Source organism: Panthera tigris, chromosome C1 (assembly GCF_018350195.1).
Source record: "Panthera tigris isolate Pti1 chromosome C1, P.tigris_Pti1_mat1.1, whole genome shotgun sequence".
Lineage (NCBI taxonomy): Eukaryota > Metazoa > Chordata > Mammalia > Carnivora > Felidae > Panthera > Panthera tigris.
Genome location: NC_056667.1, coordinates 5231041 through 5251760, shown reverse-complemented (window position 1 = coordinate 5251760; position 20720 = coordinate 5231041). Strand labels below are relative to the sequence as shown.

At 59.8% G+C, this 20720-nt stretch overlaps 1 protein-coding gene across 6 annotated transcripts in view; it reads right to left on the bottom strand.

The window, feature by feature from the left end:
• CAMTA1 (calmodulin binding transcription activator 1) overlaps positions 1-20720 on the bottom strand; it is an 848343-nt gene that overhangs the window by 82318 nt on the left and 745305 nt on the right. For all 6 annotated transcript variants that reach the window (XM_042994232.1, XM_042994235.1, XM_042994238.1 and 3 more), the window contains 3 exons: positions 9895-10035; positions 6502-8348; positions 2062-2188 (listed from right to left, as the gene is read on the bottom strand). In XM_042994232.1, coding sequence (XP_042850166.1) covers positions 2062-2188; positions 6502-8348; positions 9895-10035 — 2115 coding nt within the window. The remainder of the gene's footprint in view (positions 1-2061; positions 2189-6501; positions 8349-9894; positions 10036-20720) is intronic.

Below are 20720 nucleotides of genomic sequence, written 5' to 3'. Positions count from 1 at the left end.
CCAAGATGTGCTATGTTAGAGGATCCTGAACCACTGGGAGACACGGTGGCTGCCAGCTTTCGGGACCCAGGAATGCTCAGGGACCAGGACAGCCGCCTGCTGAGAGATGGAACAGAGTGGATCCCCTCTTCCCCTCGAAGCAGAAAGAGCTAAGGCTTCGCTAGTGGAGCCCCTTCGTGAATTGAGACTGTGAACCAAGTGCTTTATGGACCGTCCTTCAACTCTGCTCTTACCCATCTGGCAGCTGGTTTTTCAGATGTAGAAGCCGAGGCCCAGAGAGGTCAAGGACTGAGAGCTAAAGTCACCAAGTGGTAACTGGCTGATCCGGGATGTGCTGTGGTGTGACGGGTCCAGCACCCGGGATTCGCCAGGTCGTGGCCTGGGACAGTAGCCAGAGGGCGTGCAAAGGCCAGCCTTTTCTGCGGAGGGGTCAGATAACCTAGGACAGGCAAGGTCTGGGTCCTCAGCCAGGCAAGAGCCAGGTACAGGAAGTGGCTTCTATTTAGAGGCCGGGCAAGTCCTGTTCCAGCAGCAGGTGGTAAGTGGACCGTGCAATAACACGCTGCCCTGTCCCCCTACCCACCCCCACCCCGGGGTAGAGGTTGGGGGGGGGGGCGGGGAGTGATGGCTGCATTAGCCGTGTAGCACTGAGCTGTGATAGGCTGACCCAGTCTGGGCTGGCATCCTGATGGCTGTGCTCCAGAACAAGCAAGGCTGCTGGGAGCAAAGGGGGCTGAATGGGTCCCCTGGAGCAGGGCCAACGGGGGCAGGCCAACTTGGACAGCATCCCTGGCTCCCTGGGACATTTGTGGTGAAGGAGGTGCTGGGTTCAGGGAGTGGGGTAGGGGAGGGCCGAGCATGTGAACCCAGTCCTGGAGCATTCTGCCCTGGCTGGCTGCACAGGGAATGGAGAGAGAGAAGAAAGAATGTTCCATGTGGACACAGAAGCTCCAGGCTGGGGGATGGTGTGGGGGGAGACAGACAGCTGGGGTGGCCCAAGGCCCCTGTCCTCACTTCTCTCTCTAACCTTGGGCCTCCACAGGGAGCACTCTGTCCTTCTGTAGATCCCTTGGCTTCAGATAACATGGTCTCTCTCTCCATTCACTGCCTGGGCAACCTGGACAGGCCATCCCCGAGCTCATGTCAGCCAACGGGTCTTCCCAGAACCAGCACAGAGGTCAGAAAACAGGAGCTCTAGAAACGGATTCCTTCACAAATACTGATCTCCTTCTTGTGACATGTCAGACACTTGTAGGCCCTGGGGCCACACGGTGACCAGGAAAGACACAGACCCTGACAAATGGAGCTGGCGGGCCAGCGGGGAGATAGCAATGGCCAGAGGTCAAGAAGTTGACCAGACAGGGACGTCAAGCCCAGTAGATGACGATGAAGCCGAGTGAGGGACGGAGAAGGTCAGAGCCACAGGGAGGGCAGAGGCGCTCCTGCCCCTGAAACCGGAAGAAAATTCTGTGCCTGCACCTTTTTCCGGGGGCAGGGCAGATGGCTTCACTTTCTCAAGGGAGTCCATGCAGATTATTATCAGTTTGACAGGCCTTCTCCATCCCTCTCTGATCTGCTCAGTGCCCTGTGTGGACCACACAGCCTGGGCTCTCTCATTCTTGTGGCTTCTGGTTGGCGGGAGCTTTGGGAGGCACGGGCCAGAGGAGAGAGAGCTGCCTGGCTGCTCTGACCTCGGGTGTGGCCCCCGTCAGGCCCCTCCACCTGCCCGGCTCTTACCACCAGCTCCTGGAAACTTTCAGGCTGAGGGTGGCTCTGGTCTCCTGCTGTGCCCAGTCCTGGGTGTGTCAACCCAGCTCATTGGTTGTCCCAACAACCCCCATCATGTTCATGAACTTCAAAATCCCAGCTGAGCAGGCTTCATACCCCTTTGATCCTCAACCGATGACATTAGACTAGTGGATCCGGGACCCCTTCATCACGCGGAGGAAAGCGAGGCCCAGAGTAGTGACGTGACTTGTCCAGCGTCGCTCCCAGGCTGCCCCTGCACCCGGCGCTCGGGGAGGGGGGCCCACCCCCTCGGTAGGGGCACCGCCTCCTCACCTGGGCAGTAGCAGCGTAGGACCCCGGGCTGAATCAAGGACGCAGGCACTGAGATCTGGTCAAACAGGCAGCTGTAGTTATTGCTGGCTTCTTGCCATGGGCCTGTGATGAGAACCTTCACTCCTCCCTGAGGGAACAGAGAGGAGCAGAAAGGAGCGTCAGCCGGAGGAAAGGACGGGGACGCAGGCCGTCCAGGCTGCGCTGCTCCTGGGGGCAGAGGGTGGTCTGTGCCCCCCCGCCCCACGTGTTTGGTGAACATGCAGATTCTGGATTCCGGCATGCCCGGCTTTTGGGAACCACTGTGTCAGGATGGCAGCGGGAGGAGGAAGCCTCTCGGGGCAGGGGCGGAGGGGACCCCCGGATGCTCCCTGCCTTCCTCAGCTGGCATCCAGCATGGGGGCCAGCAGTTCTGGCCCCTGACCCTCTCCCACGTGACTTTCTGTTCTAGGCAGAAGGGAGCACAGAGTTTTTCAAACATTTTCAGTGTAGGATGCATCTGAGAAGTGGCCAGGCAGGCGGGGAGCCCCGGAGGGCAGCGGAGGGAGGGCTTTTTCTGTCATTTACTTGTGGACAGGTTTCTGGAGCCCCGAGTTTCGAAAACAGGCCGGAGCATGTTAGTGTCACCCCAGGGACAGGGAGTTCTGGTGGGGAAACAAGGAAATCTCAGGATCCCCAGGGATGGGGGGGGTGGGGCAGGGATGGGAGGTCGGGGACATGAATGAGAACGGCTGCAGAGAAAAATGGGGGAGGAGGGCTCAGAGTCGGAGGAGCTCAGAGACTGCCCTGAGCCAGAGAGGGGCTTAGCACTGGAGGCTGGGGATGCTGGCCTCTCTGGCTCTCCCTGGGTGGGCCACCCCAGGCTTTGGCCACTTTTCCCAGCAGGGGGCCGGGAACGCGGCAGGACAGGGTTGAGAGCGCCACCTGGTGTCCAGGCTGCAGAAGACTGAGCAGCATACCTACTTGAGACTGGCAGTGGAGGGGGTGCTGGGTGCAGGCCTGAGGCCCCATTTCCCCCACCTCCCCAGGTCAAAGAGGCCAGATCCCAGCTCTCCCACTTCTGGCCCCTGCCAGTGAGACACTGCCACGCAGTCACCAGTTCTTGCGTGGACTCTCCTGGGCACTGGCCCATCCCTGCCCCGGAGGGACCCCCAGCATCAACACAAGGCTTCCCCGTGGGCTACCCACAATGCTCCTGGAACCCAGACCTGGCCCAGGGCTGGCCTTGGGCATCAGCAGCAGGAGGGGGTGTTTCCAGGGATGAGGTGAGGGTGTCTCTCCCTCAGCCCAGCGCAGAAGGGGCGGTCCTGGATGGGCAGGTATTCCACCTGTGCCCCGGGATGGGCTGGGATGGTTTTGGAGAAGTCACATTAATGCTGGGCCACCAAAGGCTGGGGGCAGTGGAGATAGCTCAGGCCCGGAGCCCAAAAGCAGGAGGCCTGCCCCTGCCCCTCAGTAGCTGTGTGTCCTCAGCCAAGTGGCCCAACCTCTCTGGTGGCCCTTCTGGCCTTAACGTTCCTCGGTTCTGATATATGGCTCCATAGGGAGATCTGGAGCTGTAAGGTGGCATTCTCGGGCTCACGGGCTGGGGGCTGGGTGCTGGCCGGGAGGTGTGCCACACGGCACAGGTAGAACAGCGGGCCAGCCCAGGGCAGGATCCTCCTTGGATCCTAGGAAGCGGAAGAGCGGTGGCTTCAAAAAGCCACAGTTACCATGTGAGAAAAAAGGGAAAAAAAAAAAATAACCCCAATCAATAGCTCCTGGCGTGAAGCTAGGGCCGCTGTGAGGAACAAAGAACTGTAGAAATTACTGGAGAACATCGGGACCTTCTCCATGGAAACCGCTGTAGGATGGGCTCTGTGTCCATCAGTTCAGGGGGTGGTTCCCATGGCAACGCTCGCCTGGCTGCACTCGATCTGCCGTGACGCAGGCACCTGAAGGCTCTAATTGCAGCTTTCTCTGCCTGGTGCAGCCAATGGAGGAACGTGACGCAGAGGGCTTGGGGGAGGGGCGGGCAGCAAATGCCATCTGAGGTCTCTGTGCCCTGGGAGTCCTGAGATAAAGGACCCAGACTTCAGATGCACCCAGGGCAGATCCTGGGGCCCAGGGGCACCTCCAGTCTGTGTGTGTGTGTGTGTGTGTGTGTGTGTGTGTGTTGGTGACCAGCTGTGGCTGCAGGGGAAGAGGTGGATCTGGGAGGTGGCAGGGAGGAGCACTCCCGGAAGAGACGGCAAGGTGGCCTGGCCTTAGCCTTCCTGCAGAGTGGATTTTAGAGCTGGGCCAGGGTGCCCAGAGGCTGTTGAGCTCAAGCTCACACAGCCTAGGAAGCACGCCCGAGCCGACAGCCACTGGGGCCTCTGCAGAGGCCTCACCGTGCAGCCACTGGGTTCCAAAGGGACCAGCTGGGGGGCATCTGTGCATTTTCCAAATCAAATTGAATTTGAGTTGCTTTTGTTTCCTGGAAGCCTCGAGGGCTTCTGGAAAACCAGGGCTGGACGTTCCTTCTCGGGAGTGACGGGACCCACATTCTTTCCCGCTCCCGTGCTGCCCTCGCGTGGCAGGCTGCTGAACTGATTTTCCCTGAGGTACAATGTGGGCACCTGCCGGTACTGGGGTGCAGAACAGGGGACCAGGTCTGCTAATAGCCCCTCACTAGTGCCCCCAGGTCCATGGAGGCCGGACTGCGGGCCTGCACACATGCTGGGGGCCGGCGTGCACAGGTCGAGGCGGGGGAAAGAGGGTTCCTCTCTCCTCCGACAGGTCCCTGTAGGACTCGGGCTCCAGGCAGCCTTTCAGGGTCCTGAGGGCCAAACCTCCCAGGCCTAAGACCTGCAGGGCCTCCAGGCTACCCTTCTCGGCCATTTGCAGAAGAGGAAACTGAGGCCCAGGCAGCCAGGTCGCCCAGCTGACCCCTTGTGACATCTCCTCCCTGTCCCCCGAGTCGCTTTCTTAAGCCCTGTGGGGGGCAGGCTGCTGGGCAGAGCTGATCTTTCACCTGGGGTGGGGGTGACACATGGTGCCACTGAGCTCAGCATCGCTGACAGGGTCAAACTGAGCCAAACCAAGAGGAGGCCTGGTCAGAATCTTCAGGATTCTCCTTCTTGGGGGAGGGGCAAATGGAGGTGGACGGAAGAGGCAGGTGCTGCCTGAGTCTTTTACTCGGTCCTTAACAACAACCCAGTGAGGTAAGAGCCGCCATGGCCCGGTTTAGAGACAAGAAAGGCAGCCACCTTGCCCAAGGCCACTGGCTAGTAAGCGTGCGGCACATGCCATCTGGACCCGGACCCAGGAACCCCTTAGTCTGGTCCTGACTCAGGCATCACCCCGGGGAGCCCCTCAAGCACGTGGGTCTGTAACGTGCACAGGTTCTGGCCAGCGTCCCTGCACCGCTTGTACCTGGAGAACCTTCTGTGGCATCTGCATTCCTGCCTTGACGCCCCATGAGAGTCACAGTCTTTCAGGAGCGCCCTCCTCTCGGTGTAGTGGACAGCAGCCCCTGACCCTGGTGCCCAGGGGATGTGGCAGTGGGACCAAGGAGCTGTGGGCAGCCACCTTCCTGGGAGAAAGTGCCGACCTGGGCCCCGTGGTGACTGGGCCGCTCCCCAAGCACCTGGCAGGCGGGCTGGGAGGAGTCAGGGAGTGTGCCCCAGTGTGCAGCAGGGCATTCGGGAAAGCTCAGGCCACTCTCTGTCCCCTTCCTATGCCATTCTATCTCAGAGAGAAAGCCAAGGTTTCTTCCTTAAACACTGTGCCACTGTGGCAAGACCTGGGTTTTCGGGGGGGGGGGCGGGTTTCCGGCGGTCCTGGGCTTTGGAGCAGTGATGCTCAATGTCAGAGGTCAGCCTGAAGGAACTGAGGTGGGGGGGGCAGTAGGCCGGGGCTGGGCGGGGGAGGCCACAGGTGGTGGGAGATCCCGGGTCATGTGACATGCCTTTGATGTCGTAGAGGCCCGATTTACCCGAGAACGTTTCACGGCTGGCTTTAGGCTGGCTTTACGGGACTATACCCTTCTCCTCAATCTGATGGGGATTTGTTTATGTTTTGTTTTGTTTAGCGAAGCAAATCGGGAGTAATGGACAGGGATGATCTATGGTGGTGCTTTCTGAATTTGCTTTGTTTTGTTTTTGCAGCCCTAGGACATTTTTTCAAAACAGTCATAAAGCAAAGCAAAACTGTCGGTGGAATCCTAACCCGCAAGCCAGGTTAACAGCAGACTCTTATCCTGGCGGGAGCGGGAGGGCCACCTGGCCCCCAGGAGACCCTTGGCCTTCAAGTGGAGTCTGAGAGCCCGTGCTGGACAAAGGCCACGGGGACAGAGGAAGGGGACAGCTTTGTATGGTCCACAGCTTCCTCCAAAGGGCAGCCGCATGCAAACGAGCCTCCCTGAGCCGAGCGAGGGCGCCGGTGGGCGGGTGGGGGAGGCCGCGGGCGGCCCCAGCTTACCTCTGGGTAAGACCACTCCGGGGAGTAGTCGGTCACCATGAACACCCGTCCGCTGTGCTGCAGCATCCCCAGGGTGCCCTGCGCTGGGGTGGTGGAGACCACCTCAGCCACGTGCATGTAGGCCATGGTGCCAGCCCCGCCCTCGGCACTGGTCAGCTGCAGGCTCCCCTGCTGGGGGCTACAGCAGGGCATGCACATCTCCGCCTGGGCGAAGGGGGCGCGGGCCCCGTCTTCCGACTGGGAGAGCGCCGCGCCGTCCCCCGACACCAGCTGGTGCCCATAGATGGTGCCGCCGCCCCCCTCCACGGAGATGAAGTCGTTGATCAGGTCGGAGAACTGGCCGCTGAAGGAGATGTCAAAGTGGTCCAGGCTGAGCTCCATGCCGGAGGCGTTGGCGAGGCCCGGCTGCGCCACCGGGTAGAGTCCCTGCACCACGCCGCCCGGGAGCATGGGGACCCCGCCGGCGCTGCGGATCACCCCGGTGGTCTCGGGCTGCAGGTAGTGTTCGGAGCTACAGGCCTGCAGCTCCCCAGACTTGATGAGGCCCTCGCCCCCTTCGGCCACCTGCGAGGTCTCCATGGTGACCTCCCCTTCCGCAGCCATGGCCTGGAAGTTGGCCTGGAACTGCATGAGGTGGAGGGAGGAAGCAGACTCTATCCGGGTCTCCACGTGGCCGCCGCAGGAGCTGGTTTGTGACGAGGCCTCCGTTTTCACCGTGGGCATCACAAAAGCGCCCCCGGACTCGCTCAGGCTGCTGTGGGCGTTCTGCTCGACGGGGAGGGGCTTGCTGGCGTCCTGCAGGAAGAAGCTCGGGGAAGGGGTCTGGTGGACGTGGGGGCTGCGGCCCGTCTGGCTGAAGCCGGACGCGTAGTCCTTGTTGGAGTCGATTGCGCTGAAATCCATCTGCTCCAGGGTGGTGCTGGGGCTCAGGCCGCCGCCCGACGGCAGGAGGCTGGAGCCGGCGCTCAGGGTGAGGGAGCTGGAGGCCGCGGCTGCCGCCGAGGAGGAGTACGCCTCTTTGGCCATCTGCTGCTCGAAGGACGTGTCCTCGGTCTTAATCTCCTTGGCGAGGACGGTGGTGAAGCTGAAGCCCCTCTCCACTGGTGGCGAGTGCCGCACGTTGGTGCCGACCGTCTCCGCTTTCAGGCCTCCGCCCCCGTACGTCTGGCCCTGCTTTGGGTTATTGAGGAAGCAGTCGGGGTCGAAGTTCATGGTGGTCTCTGGGATCTTCCGGCCACCGTCGAGGGTGGTGGAGAGGACCAGCTCTTCGGACACGTTGGTGGGCAGCATCGACAGGCTTTCCGAGCCGCCCGCGGTGGGGAAGGCGAACTTGTGGCCGTCGGAGCTCACGGCCAGGACGAGGCCCTGAGAGGCGTCGGGCGAGAGGAGGTGGTGGTTGGGGCCGGTGGTGGGGGACATGGTGTACACGGCCTCGTTGGTGACCTCAGACATGAACACCGTGGCGCTCTGGGACAAGCTCCCCATCACGGAGGCCACGGCCATGCTGGACACGCCCGTGACCGCAGGGCTGTCCACCATGTCCGGGTCGCTGTTGAGCCCGCTGCTGATGGACACGGGGGAGCTCTGGGTGGTGTCGGGGACCTCCACCTGGTTGGTGGACGAGACCTCCGTGCTGTTTTGGTGCAGCAGCACGGGCTTGGCCACCTTGCCGTTCCTCTTCTCGCGGCTCGGGCCCTTGCTGTGGCTGTGCTCGTGCTTGCCCTCGGACACGTCATTGTGCTGCACCTCCGAGTGGCTCCCGTACCCCCCTGTCCGCGGCTCTACCTTCGGCGAGATGATCCGGTGTTTGGCACTGTTGCACTTGTGGTGAGCGCTGCTGCCCGCTCCTGCGGAACGAGAGGCACACGACACACGCATGCGCGCGCACACGCACACACACGTCCACGCACGCACGTGCAAACAGAGAGTCAGAGCCGGGGCCCCCGTCGATCGTGCCCCTGAGCGGCTGGGGGCCCAGGCAGGCCACTGACCCCTGGGGCTGGCGCGTCACCCACGCGCAGGGTCGCGGGGTCTCTCACGCGCCCTATGGAACCGCCCTGGGGGGGGGGGCGGGGGGGGGCGGGGGGGCGGGGCTTTTTCCTTGATGCGCTTTTCCAATGCTAGTGATAGCACCTCAGGACATAGGCGGTTGGGAAGGACAAGGGGGAGAGTCTGTCATCCTCCAGGAAAACCCTTGCCGCCTTCAGAGACAGACACCATTTACCGAAACAGCTCTTGCCGGCCAGGGTGGGCGGTTCAGCCCAGAACGGAGGCCGCGTCCCTCTCCCCTGCCCCAAACCGGGCTTGCCTGTTCAGGCTGCGCAGTGTTTCTTTGCAGAGAGCAAGTGCACTCTCTCTGCATTCGCTCTCAGGCCCCAGGACCAAAGAGGGTTCTGGACTTTGCTCCAGAGGCAGAAAGGTATCTGTCCCCCTGCCTCATTTGGCCAGCCTGGGTTGTGTCCTCAGCTCTTCGTGGGTCAAAATCCCTCTAAGACCCAAGCAAAGGCAGGCAATGCCTTAGCTACCCCCCCCCCCCCCCCCCAGCTCAGTGGCAGAGAGGGAGAAGCTCTAGGCCGAGGGTCTCTGGACTCTGGCCAGTCTCCCCAGGGCTCTGCACGCAGTGGCCAGGTCGGCTCTTCTCTCTTCTCTCCCCTCTGCCATTATTTTCATTCCAGCTGATAAGGGTCACCTCGCTTTTGATAAAAGGGTGACTTCTCCCCTGCGCCTATTACAAGCCTCACCACCATTATTCCTAAGTGCGCAAAGACTTCTCAGGGAAGTGACATGACCCTCTAATGGAAATATCTAATTAAGGCAGAGAAGGAAATGGAGAATGCACATTCCTAAGAGCAAATATCATTATCAGAAAAACAGGCACATTAGGACAGGGAGTGCGGGACGCTTTATATCCTTGGAGGGGACAGAGGTTAAGGAAAGAGGTTCAGCTCGAGTGTTCCCATTGACTCAGGGCTGACCTCCCGGAAAAGCCCGTCTCAGCCCTGTGCCCGGGCCCCTGGGCTTCCTGACGACGATACCCAAGATGGGGGGGGCCCGGAGGGTACCTGCTGTGTGTCCATGAGGCCTGGAGCCCCAAAGCCTTGCACTCCCCAACTCTGCTGCCCCCATTCCTAGAGGGACCTGCCTCTCTGGAAACTGCTCTCTCCTGCCCCAAGTGGGCAGGACGAGGGTGAGTCAGTCCCGGGTGCCGTCCTGCGCTGTCCCCTGGCTCCTGGCTGACCCCGCCCCGCCCACTGGACATCCAGGCCACCCCTGAGGAGGAGAGCCTCACCTGCTGCCTGCAGAGCGCCCCCTGCCCAGCTGCCCCAGCTGCCCCCGCTGCCCCCGCTGCCCCCGCTGCCCCCCCTGCCCCCTGCCCCTGGGAGCCCCGCTCACCCAAGCTGCCGGTGCAGAGGCAGTTGTGGGTCCGAGGCTGCGGCTTGGTCTGGTGACTGTCGAGAATCTGCTGCACCAGCTGCTCCACGGAGAAGCCTGAGCTGCTGTTTCCGTTGCTGCAGGTCCACTTGATGCCATGGACTGTGGACAGAGAGGGGCAGGGGGGCGGTCAGAGGTCACGGGGTGCAGGGGCAGGGCCCTCCCAGAGCATAGCCCCCTCTCTGCTGGCTCTAGGGGTGAAGTGATACACACGGGGGGGAGGAGGGAGGACGGAGGAGGGAGGGCCAGGCTGCCCCATGAGACCCCCACTCCCCCTGGGAGCTCTGTGCTCTTCCTCTGCCTCCCCTCCTCCCTTCCCTACGGTGCACCCTGGGGAGCGGACGACCTAGAGATTTGCTTCCGTTTTCCCGAAGTCCAAGTGCACCAAAGCGGTTCTTCAAGGGAGGGAGGGCTGGGCCTCTGAGGGCCCTCCCCCACCCCCAGCTGCAGGTAGTGGAGATTTGCGGAGGATATGGAGGCTACATGCTGGGCTGGATACCCCACCCCCCGCTGGAGGGGTGCTTCCGATTCTTCTCACAGGACTTCTCGGCCTCAGGGGCTGCAGGCCAGGCTGTGGGGGCACAGGGGGCAGGACTGAAGGGCCCACATGACCCGGACAGTGGATGCCCACCGATGACCAGCCGCCTGGATGGCCAGCCCTAGAACTGTGTTGTCCCTGCCATCGGGGTGGGTCCACAGAATGACTGAGGGTAGAGCCCACCCTGAGCACGCCTGCCTGGCAGGAGAGGGGCCGACGGTCTAAAATAAACTGACTTGCCACCTGGGCCTGCGGACTGATGGATTTCACACCCACTGCTCCGTGGTCTCAGCAGGAGCAGACCCGGCCGAGAGGTGGTGTGTCGGGTACAGGGCACAGCCCGGCTCTCTCTGGTGGCTGCTGGTGGGCCAGGTTCCAGAGGCAGGAATCCATAGCCCTGGGGTTGGAGCCAGTGCCCAGGGCTCTCAAAGGGACCCGGCTCGCTGTGAAATGGGGCGAGTGGGAGCAGGTGGTCCGGGAAGGGGAGCAGGGCAGGGTCATGCTAGGCAGAGGCCAGTGGCTTTGCCAACGCAAAGACAACTTCCTTTCTCCCCTGGCGGAGCTCCTCTCACACGGAGTCCAGGGGAAGAACGGTCACAATGCCCAGTGTCTGCCCTGGCTCTGTGAGGCTCCAGGAGGCAGAGGGTCTACCCAGAGAGTAGGAGCTGGGTCAGATTCAGATCTGGATTTGAGTCCAGGTTGCAGTCTTGCTGTGTGAATTTGGGCAAGTCTCTAAACCTGTCTGATCCTCAGTTTCCTCACCTGTAAAATGGGAATAGACTAGCGTGTACCTCATGGGGCGGCCAGGAGGAAAGTGCATCCACCTGCCCGGTACTGTTGTGCTGACCATTAATGACGACGATAATGCCGGCCTCGTTCCACGGCCTGGCTGATGTCCGTGGGAACTGGGCTTGGGGGAGGAAGCTGCTTGCTGTGACAGCCGCCGGTGGCTCTGCCTTGGAACACCCTGCAGAGAGCTCCATGGCTGCCGTTCCTTGTCAGCACCTGTATGTAGGGCTCCAGTCGTTTTTCAGAGAAAACCCCTCGTGTGTGGGTTCTGATGTGCTGGGAATCCCGCCAGGTGCTGCTTTCCTTGTCCGTGCACCTGCCCCAGGTATTTGTCTGGTTCTGATGAGGCCCGTGGCCCTGCTCCCAGAGGGCCCTGGATTCTGGTGGGTCATCACGAGGGGATGGGGGCTTGCTGAGTGGCTTCTGTCCCTGAGCCAGCTGAGCTGCCTGGAGTTGCGGTCCTGGGTGCCTGTTCAGAGTGCTGCGTGATGGGCATGTGCAGCCGGGGGCAGTGCTGGGGTTTCCGGCCTACTTTTCGCTGCCTTGGGATCCCTTGGGGAGCTCTTCGGCAGCCCCAGGAGGTCTGTGATCCTGCTGGCTCAGGCCCCAGCTTGTCCCCGGCAGCTGAAAGGGAAGGCCCAGGCCAGGGCTTTGCAGACCTCATTACAGCTGTGGGACCCTTTTCTCAAATAAACCTCTGCCTGGAAATCCAATATGGAAGACAGATAATAGCAGAAGGAGCCTGGTCAAGGCAGGAGTGAAGGCCAGGGTCCACTGGCCTGGCCTCGTGCCCGGGACCTCTTGGCTGAGGATCTTTTCTAGACTCCTCATTTTATAGAGAGGAAAGCAGAGGCTGGGGTGGAGGGTGGGCAGAGCATGTCCCGACCCCTGCCCCAGCCCAGAGATTATGATATCCTTGGTCTGGGGTGGTGCCGGGCTTTTTTTTTTTAATTAAAAAATTTTTTTTAACATTTTTAAATTTATTTTTGAGAGAGAGAGAGAGAGACAGAGAGACAGAGTGCAAGCAGGGGAGGGGCAGAGGGAGGGAGACACAGCATCCGAAGCAAGCTCCAGGCTCCGAGCTGTCAGCATAGAGCCCGACGCAGAACTCGAACCCACGGACCTTGAGGTCATGACCTGAGCCGAAGTTGGACACTTAACTAATTGAGCCACCCAGGTGCCCTGCCAGGTTTTTGTTTTGTTTTGTTTTTTTAAAGCTCCCAGGAGTTCCTCACGGGCAGTCAGGATGGGGAACACACAGCTCTGTCCTCAGCCTGAATTTTTACCTGCAAGTCTGGGAGAGAGCAGAAGACCTTCCAGAAACAGCATGGCCTCTCCTACCTCTGGGAAGGACTCAGAGCAGATGCTCACTGCAAAGGCAGACCAAGGTGTTCTCAGGAAAAACCCCACCTGGGTCTGAACTTGGCTCTCTGGAGAGAGGAACTGTAGGGCATCCTACAGGCAGCCCAGTTGTGGGTCTGGGGGTGGGGTGGGGTGGGCTGTTTTATCCCTCGAGTGAGTGGCAGGCACCCCTGCTGGAGTCTTCTGGCATTTCTGAGCCCCGCTCTGCGCTGACAGCGGCCGGCTTGTCCCAGGCTTCCTCTCCAGCCCTGCCATGCGGGCACACTTACAGCGTTCTTTCTGCCTCTTGCTCTCCTCCTTCTGTTGTTAAGGTTATAAAATGAAAACCCAGTGAAGGGTGACAGATTGCAAGCGGAGAATTTCTGGATGCTTAATGCAAATTGCCTACTGTCTTGGCACATTCAATATGCAGATTGCGTCCCTCCCCCTCCAGTGGGGGCTGGGAGAGAAGCCCCCTCCTCGGAGCTGGTGAGTTGTTAGTACTGAATATCAAATACTATCAAGACGGCTTTTAACATGTCATATGCTCTGCTTCCCGACACGTAATGAATCAGTGGGGAAGGAGATTTCTATGGGAAAAGAGCGTTTTATGGAGGGAAGGTTAATGAACACGTGCGCTGGCCTTCTGTCTCCAGCCCTTCCCTCTTTGCAAAAGCAGCAAAATGGAAACTGCATTTAAAATACACTTGATTAAATGTAAGGTCATGACCTGGGGGGGTGGGGAGGGAGGCGGGCAGGGGAGAAAAGGGAATTCCCAGCAAAATAACCTCCTGGTGGCTCTGGGTCACGTTTGTCCCCTCTGTTTGCTAAGTCTTGGTGGAGGGCACCGGGCTCCCAGTTCCCCAGCCATCAGCCCCCCACCCATCTGCGGCCACCTCAAGTGGGAGGAGTGCAGCTTGTACAGAATCCCAGGGAGGGGGGTCTCCCATGCACAACCCTGGGGGGTGGCCCCTGGAAGGCTGGGCAGGGGAGGGTACCACTGGGGGAGAAGGCAGGTATGGGTGGGCCAAGCCTGGAGTGGCCAGGAGGGCCCCGCTTTCCACTGGAAACTGGGGTATTCGGGGTGCTCCTGTGCCACCCCCCTCCCCCTGCAGGGGTCCCGCTGCTGCCGTGGGACCAGCCATGGCTCTGGCCGGGCTGCCCGCAGCATATCCTGCATGAAGACTGGCCTGCAGAACAGGGGCCGGGGTGGCTGTCACAGGAACCCCCAGCCCACTCTGGTGCCGACCTGGCCTGTATTCAACACTTACCCTAATTACCACCCATGGCTAGGCAGCTACAATCCCACTAATATGAATAATCAAAATGAAATCAATGACAGCAGCATGTGGCCATGCTTTGGAGAGTATCTTCTGATGAACAATTTACCCAAGAGGCGGCCAACCACTGGGAAGAGAGTCATTGGGATCTAGGAGAGGGGGCTGGGGACGGGGAGGGGGCTCACGGCCATGTGGTGCTGGCGGCTAGCCATGGCCTCGTGGGTTATGGTTGCTCCGGTCCAGCCTTGGAGGTGGGGGGTGGGGCGGAGCTTTGGCGAGGCAGGCTAGGCCTGTCACGCCCTGTAAGGACAGAATCGTGTGCCCCCAAATTCTTAAGTTGAAGCCCTAACCACAATCCGACTGTGTTTGGAGATAGGGCCTTTCAGGAGGTCACTGAGGTGAAATGAGGTCATAAGGGTGGGGACCTGACCTGATAGGACTCATGTCCTTGTAAGAAGAAGAGAGACGCCAGGAATGTGTGTGCGTACCGCGGAGGCCATGTGAGGGCACGGTGAGGGACAGCCGTCTGCAAGCCAGGAAGAGAGGCCTCACCACAAATCAACCCCACTGACACCTTGATCTTGGACTTTAGCTTCCAAACTGCGAGGAAATTAATTTCCATGGCCGAAATGCCCCAGTCTGTGGTGTTCTGTTGTGGAAGCCCCAAGAGCTTACTGGCGGGAGCCCTAGAAGCCCCAGGAGAGACCCAATCCTGCCTTGTGCACACTGCACACTTAGTGTGTGTATATGTGTGTGCACGTTCAAGAGGCCCTGAGATCAGGGACTTTCCAGAACCCGGCACTGCGCTAGGCTCTTTATATGTTGACTACGTTGCAAAAGGACACGAGTAACAATATTATCCGTCCCCTCCGGAGCATTAATGTGGACAGGGCATTGGGCAGCGGGTCTCAGGCTGTGGTCCCAGAAGCAGTCTGACCACCCGGGATCCTGTTAGAAATGCTCATCCCCAGGCCCTACCCAGACCTATCGAATAAGAAATTCTGCTGATGGGACTTAGGTCTGGGTCTTAACAAGCCCCCCAGGGATTCGACGGTGGCTCAAGTTTGAGACCCACTGGTCTAGAGGTTACGTCTCTAATCCCTCAACAATCCTTTGAGGCAGAATTCTCGTCCCATTTCATTAACATGAAGACCAAGACAGGAAAGTCACATGACTTGTCCAAGGTCACACAGCAGATAAGTGGGGGTGGGGAGCGGTTGCCGTGTCTATTCCCATTAAGCCACCTGGCTCCCAGGGCCTCCCGAGCCTGCAACCGTCTGGGGACCAAAGAACGGCAGGAAGGTTAATTAGTGACTGGAGGAGAGAGAGCTACTCCTTAGGAAACTGAACTTCCCTTCCAATCACAGCTGGACTCATTTCTGAGGGACAGGGTGTCCAATTCCCCAGGTGGTGACCATGCAGGAGACCCTGGGACCTGTGGCTGGGCCAGGTGTGGTCCCCCAGCCCGCTGCCCACCCTGACCGTGGAGGGGGCCAGGTGGGCACCCGGGCAGGGCCATCAACCCGGGGCAGGAAGTGGGAGGTGGGACCTGCCATGGACCTGCTCTTGGAATGGATGTCAGCAAGAGAGGGAGGGGGTCCTGTGTGAGGAGCCCATCCCTGCATCTACACCTGGGCTGCCAGGGTCCCCAGAAGCTTGCTTGGCCTGGGTTCTCTTGCCACACTGGGGTGCGTTTAGGGGACGTTTCTACAAGAGACAGGAATTCAAAGAAACACTCCTCCCGGAGGATGAGGTATTTGTGAGGACAGTGATTGGGTCTGAGACAGGGGTTCCTCACCTGGATTTCCAGTCACTGGGGGTGGGGTGGGAGGGGACTCACTGACCGGGGGTCCTGCAGAAACCACAAACGTCCATTCCTGACATGGCTACCCTAAGCAGCCGTGAAACTTCGGGAAGGGCAGAGCAAACCATTGAGCTCAATGTCCCAGCTAGCTGTATAGAAAGAAGAGCCTGTGGGGACAGGCTGGGACATGCTGGCCTGGGGGGCAGGGGCTCCAGCTGCTTTCCTCACATACGTGTGGCCTTGGGAGGATCTTTGATTTCTCATGGCCTCAGTTTCCTCACGTGTAAGAGGTATGCTTTACCTGACTGCCCGTCACTGTCCCCAAGGGACTTCAGAGACAGATACGTGAGACCCACACCCAGGATTCTGATTCGACGGTGTCATTAGAAGCTCTGAGGCGGGCCAGGGCGGAGGGCTCTGAGACCTCCTTTCTGCTCTGAAACATCAAGCCTGGAACACTTCGGAGAGGAGCTGGACAGAGTCAGAAACGAGAACATGGAAAGCCCCGCCCCCCTCCCCCCCTTAATCCCATAGTGACTCCAGGAGCTGGTGAGAGCTAGCCGCCTGTCCCTGTTTGCTCTGTGGGGCAGAAACTTCTACAGGTGTGACAGGGCACTCTGGCTGGAGCTTGGGTCACTACAGCAACGCCACAGACAGTGCCCTGCTGGAGCCCACATTTGGCCTTCTCTGCACGGGAGGAGATTTCTTGGTATATGGCATACAGGTGACAAGTGGAATGTTGGTGACAAAGATAACCACACCTGCCCCCCCCCCCCCCTCACCAGAGGCCTGGTGGTGGTGGTGGGGGGGGGGGTTGTTCCTTCCTCCTTCCCCATCAGCCTGGGCTCATCCCCTACTCCTGCCCAGGTACTCAACACTCAGTAAAGACCCATAAATAGGGTGGCCATTTAGCCTGCTGTCCAGGCCGGTCACCTTGGAGGCTTGACGGGGTGCTGGGATCATCTGGCTGCACAATGGTATAAACCGGCCTGTTCCCAGGCAACCCTGGACGTATGGTCACCATACTTAGGAACCACGTGATCGAGGCCAGGGCGGGAGGGAGCTGGCCAAGGCCACGTGCCTCTTGCGTGAATGAGCCCGTTTGGATTCCTGCAAGTTGTTGACACTAAGGCTGTTTCCATGGCAACAAGGTCAATGGGAACTAGCAGGCTCTGAGAGTTTCGTCTTGACTGTGTTCTTATTGATGGGAATAAAGGCCCTCCTTCTGATTCCTGGGTTCCACTGGATAAAATCTTCATTAGATTTGACGTCTCATATCCAGACACACACATGCTGTTCCCTTGCCCCATATCACCCTCAACTGTCTTCTCCTACTGGGCCTGAGGACATTTCCAGAATCTCACTGGGAGGAGTGCAGGGGCTGTGCGGGGGCAGGACGGCGTGCACACGCAGGGACGCAAGTGCTCAGTCCCCAGGGAGCTTGTAATTCCTGGTTCTGGAAGTCTGGGGACGTGGGGCTTCAAGACCCCTCCCTTTTCATCTTCTGTGGTGGGGGGGCACCTTGTTCCGACCGTAGACACGCCGTGGAGAAGGGGAGGGGGCCTGAGAACGTACCGCTTCTTCTGGGTGGGAGGGACCGGGAGCCGGTCTGAGCTGTCCAGGCCACATAGGGACAGGCTCCTGAGCCCTTAGCCTCCCGGGCGACCTCTGATCTCCTAGGGGCCCCCCGTGTCCCAAAAAGCAGCCCGGGCCGAGTGTTTCCTTGCTAAGCGGGTCCAGGAGGTGGCATTGAGGAGCTGGCGGGAGGCTCTCAGACTCCCGATTTGCTAAGTGCCATTGTTGCCGAGGCAGGGAAGTCTGCGCCCCGCTAAGAGGTGAACGTGCCCGCTGCCCTGGTTGTGTAGCGATGTCGAAGCCCAGCTGGCCAGGAGAGAAGCTCCAGCTGTTGTCCCACATCCAGGGAGCCAAGTGGGCTCTGGAACCTTCTCTCCCCCTGTTCAGGGGTAACAGCAGACCATCTCCCAAGGCCCCACTCAGTGGCAGAGATGGTAGGAGTGACCGGCCCAGCAGCGCCTCCTCCAGGCCGCTGGCAGTGGGGGCGGGGACCACGTGGGATTCCAGACAGCTTCCGTCTCGCGGCTTTCGAGACCCTGGGCTTGTAGGAATCCTGGCATCACATGCCTCCTCCTCACGTCCAGAGGTGGTGCCTGCTCGCAGGACGGCAGGTGCCGCTAAAAGGGTAGCTGCCTCTTGGCTCCCGACTGGGTGGACCAGAACCTTCGAGATTCAAAGAGAAGCTGAAAATCTGGAGATTTTAATATTGGCAGTGAATTCTAAGTTTCACAAAACCAGCCCCCGGCCCTGAGCAAGGCTCTGTCAGCTCAGGGTGGCAGCCAGCCGCGGGATGTGGGTGGGGCTGCTGTGTCCTCAACAGGGGCACAGGATACACTCCATCCGTGCACGCGGAATTAGGGGCTGGTGAGGACAGAGCCAGGATTCTGCAGCAGCAGGGGGTGTGAGGTGCCCAAGCAGCCAGGGACAGACAGGAAATCAAAAGAAGTATTTCTCTTTCAGTTTTCCTACTTGGGGGCCAGATCAGCTAAACACAATTTAGCCTGAGGGAGAGAGGCACGTTTGCAAACCAAGCCCGGATCCTCTGAGCAGAGCAAGGAAAGGAAGCAAACCCAAACCCACTTGCCTTTGATGCCCCCTGTCTGCTCTCCTCTGCCTCGGGGTGGGAGGTGCCAGGAAGGCACGCTGGCAGGAGCTGGGGACATAAGGGGACCCACTCTGCCCACTCCCCGTGCCTGAGGAGTTTGGCTCCTAACCAAAGGGACAAGCAAAATGGGCAGGAAAATCTTCTCCAGGCCTTTCTGTACTGTCTTCACCTCCCCCAGTGACTCCAAATCCTGTGGACACAGGCAGGGAGCAGGGCAGAACCTTCCAGATCTCACAGTTCCATCCACCGATGAGGGTCCCTGCTCTTAGGGACAGAACTGCCATCCTAGGCCCTGGGCCTGCCATGGGGACACAGATGTGCTTCCATTCATGGCATCCCCACGTGTCTCATGAGTTCAAGTCCATGAACGTCTGGCAAGACCCCATTATGTACCTGGCTCCGACATGAAATTCAACCCAAGGAAACTTCTAGGGTAGCATATCTCGACCAAGAGTCTATGGGAGGACTTCACAGGACTACTTATACACCCAATCCTTTGTGCAAGTTCAAGACAGGTGCTGTCTCCAGTGCCCGCTTCCCTCCCACAAGGATTGGAGAACCAACTAATGCTCAAAGAGGGCCACGACCCCAGCAGGGGTCTGACCTGATCTCCACAACAAGGATCCTCCGTGGGCCTCTTGCTGGAGCCTGCTTTAGGATCTCTCAAAAAGCATGAGAATCTTATCCAGACCTGTGGAATCGGAAAGTCCGAGGGGCTGGGGTGGGGGGTAGGACAGGAGCCTGCCTTTGATCAATCTGCCCAGGTAGTCTCGATGTCGACCGCTGCTCCCGGCACCGAGCCAACATCTCTGCGCAGGCTTTGCGGGCCTTGGAGCATCGGGTGGGGAGCCATGCAGCTCTGGCTCCCCTGAGCCCCAGCGGCGGTCAGCCTGGCCGTGCCCAAGCTCATTCCGGACTCCTGGTCCCGCGCTCCTATCCTGAGAGCGTAACTTTAGAGCAGGGACAAAAGTGCTTCCAAGCGAACATTTCTCACCAGAAAGAAATCCTCCAACCCTTTCTTGCAACAGACCCCCCTTCCCCTGGCTGTTCCCCTGCCCCTCTCCCATCTCGGTGCCCCTGCCGGCAGCTACGTGGGGGCAGCACCTACGTGACTTACTTTGCTAACTGACTCAACACCCACAGACTCTGGCCAAGACTTGGGGGATGCCTCCCTTGTCAGGGAGAAGCTTCCAGCCCTTTGGTCTTGCTCCAGCTGGTGATGTCTCATCAGGATAGACTGAGTCAGAGAGGAAAGGCAGTCGATGTGCTTCTCCCTGGGGCCCCTTCTGCTCGCTCCAGCCTCATCCAGAGCCCAGCGCTCCTGGATCCCGGAGCAGGCCCCAGATGGCCTCCCATCACATCCCAGACACTAGGTCCACAGGCAGGGCGGCACAGTGCCCCCACGTCCCCACGCGCCTGACACCTGCTGCGTGCGGGGAGGGGGGTGGGTGGGTCTGGCTACTGCAGAGGACTCACATCTCTGAGCCGCTCTGCTACCGTGGGCCACCAGGTGGCGCTAATCGACCAGGAAAGGGGATCCGTGCAGGGCCAGGAAAGGAAAGCCTTTGTTGATTTTACTTCTTGATATTCTATAATCACCAGGATTACAATCTAAGCAAAAAAGCAAAACAAATAAACACCGCCCCTCTTACTGGATCTTTGGTCTTTGTCTGGAAAATTATGAGAAAACAACAGATGCACTGATTCTGCAACCAAGGCTTGGGTGTTGAAACAGCAGAGCCACTCGGACAGGTGGGGAAAGGGGTGGCGGGGGTGGGGGGGGGGTGTCTGGACATTGAGGGTTCTGTCGGCTTCAAGTGGGGGTGGGGGTGAGGAGTCCCTGGGAGAGGTGGGTGCCTGCTAATGAGCCCACTGCCCTCCAGCCTCTCTTCCGGATCAGCTACTCCTCAGCGGTATGGGGTTCCCTGTCTCCAGCCACTCTTGCCTTCGCTGGGTCCTGGGGACTTGCCGCACACGTCGTGTGGGTGCAGGCCCTGGGGCTATGCAGGCTCCCCAGCTAGCCCTCCTCTTGCCCACCCAGAGGTCTTGGGACCCTGGGAAGGCAGTCCGAGTAGAGCCAGACCCAGAGGTGGCTGGTGGAGTCGCCTGATGATCCCTGAGGCCATGGAGGTCTGCAGGAAGGCCCGAGCCTTGCTTGGTGATGCAGGGCCACCTGGCCGGCCAGGGTGCTCGCCTGCACGGGACAGCTGGGGCACGATCCCTCTTAGGGTAGGGCTGTGAGTGTGGCTTAAAACTCATGCCCTCATCCCTCACTCTGGATGGCATAACCTCATCTACTGCTAGCTGGGAAGTGGCCGGCAGGCCTGTCCCCTCCCAGGCTGCCAAGGAGTGGGA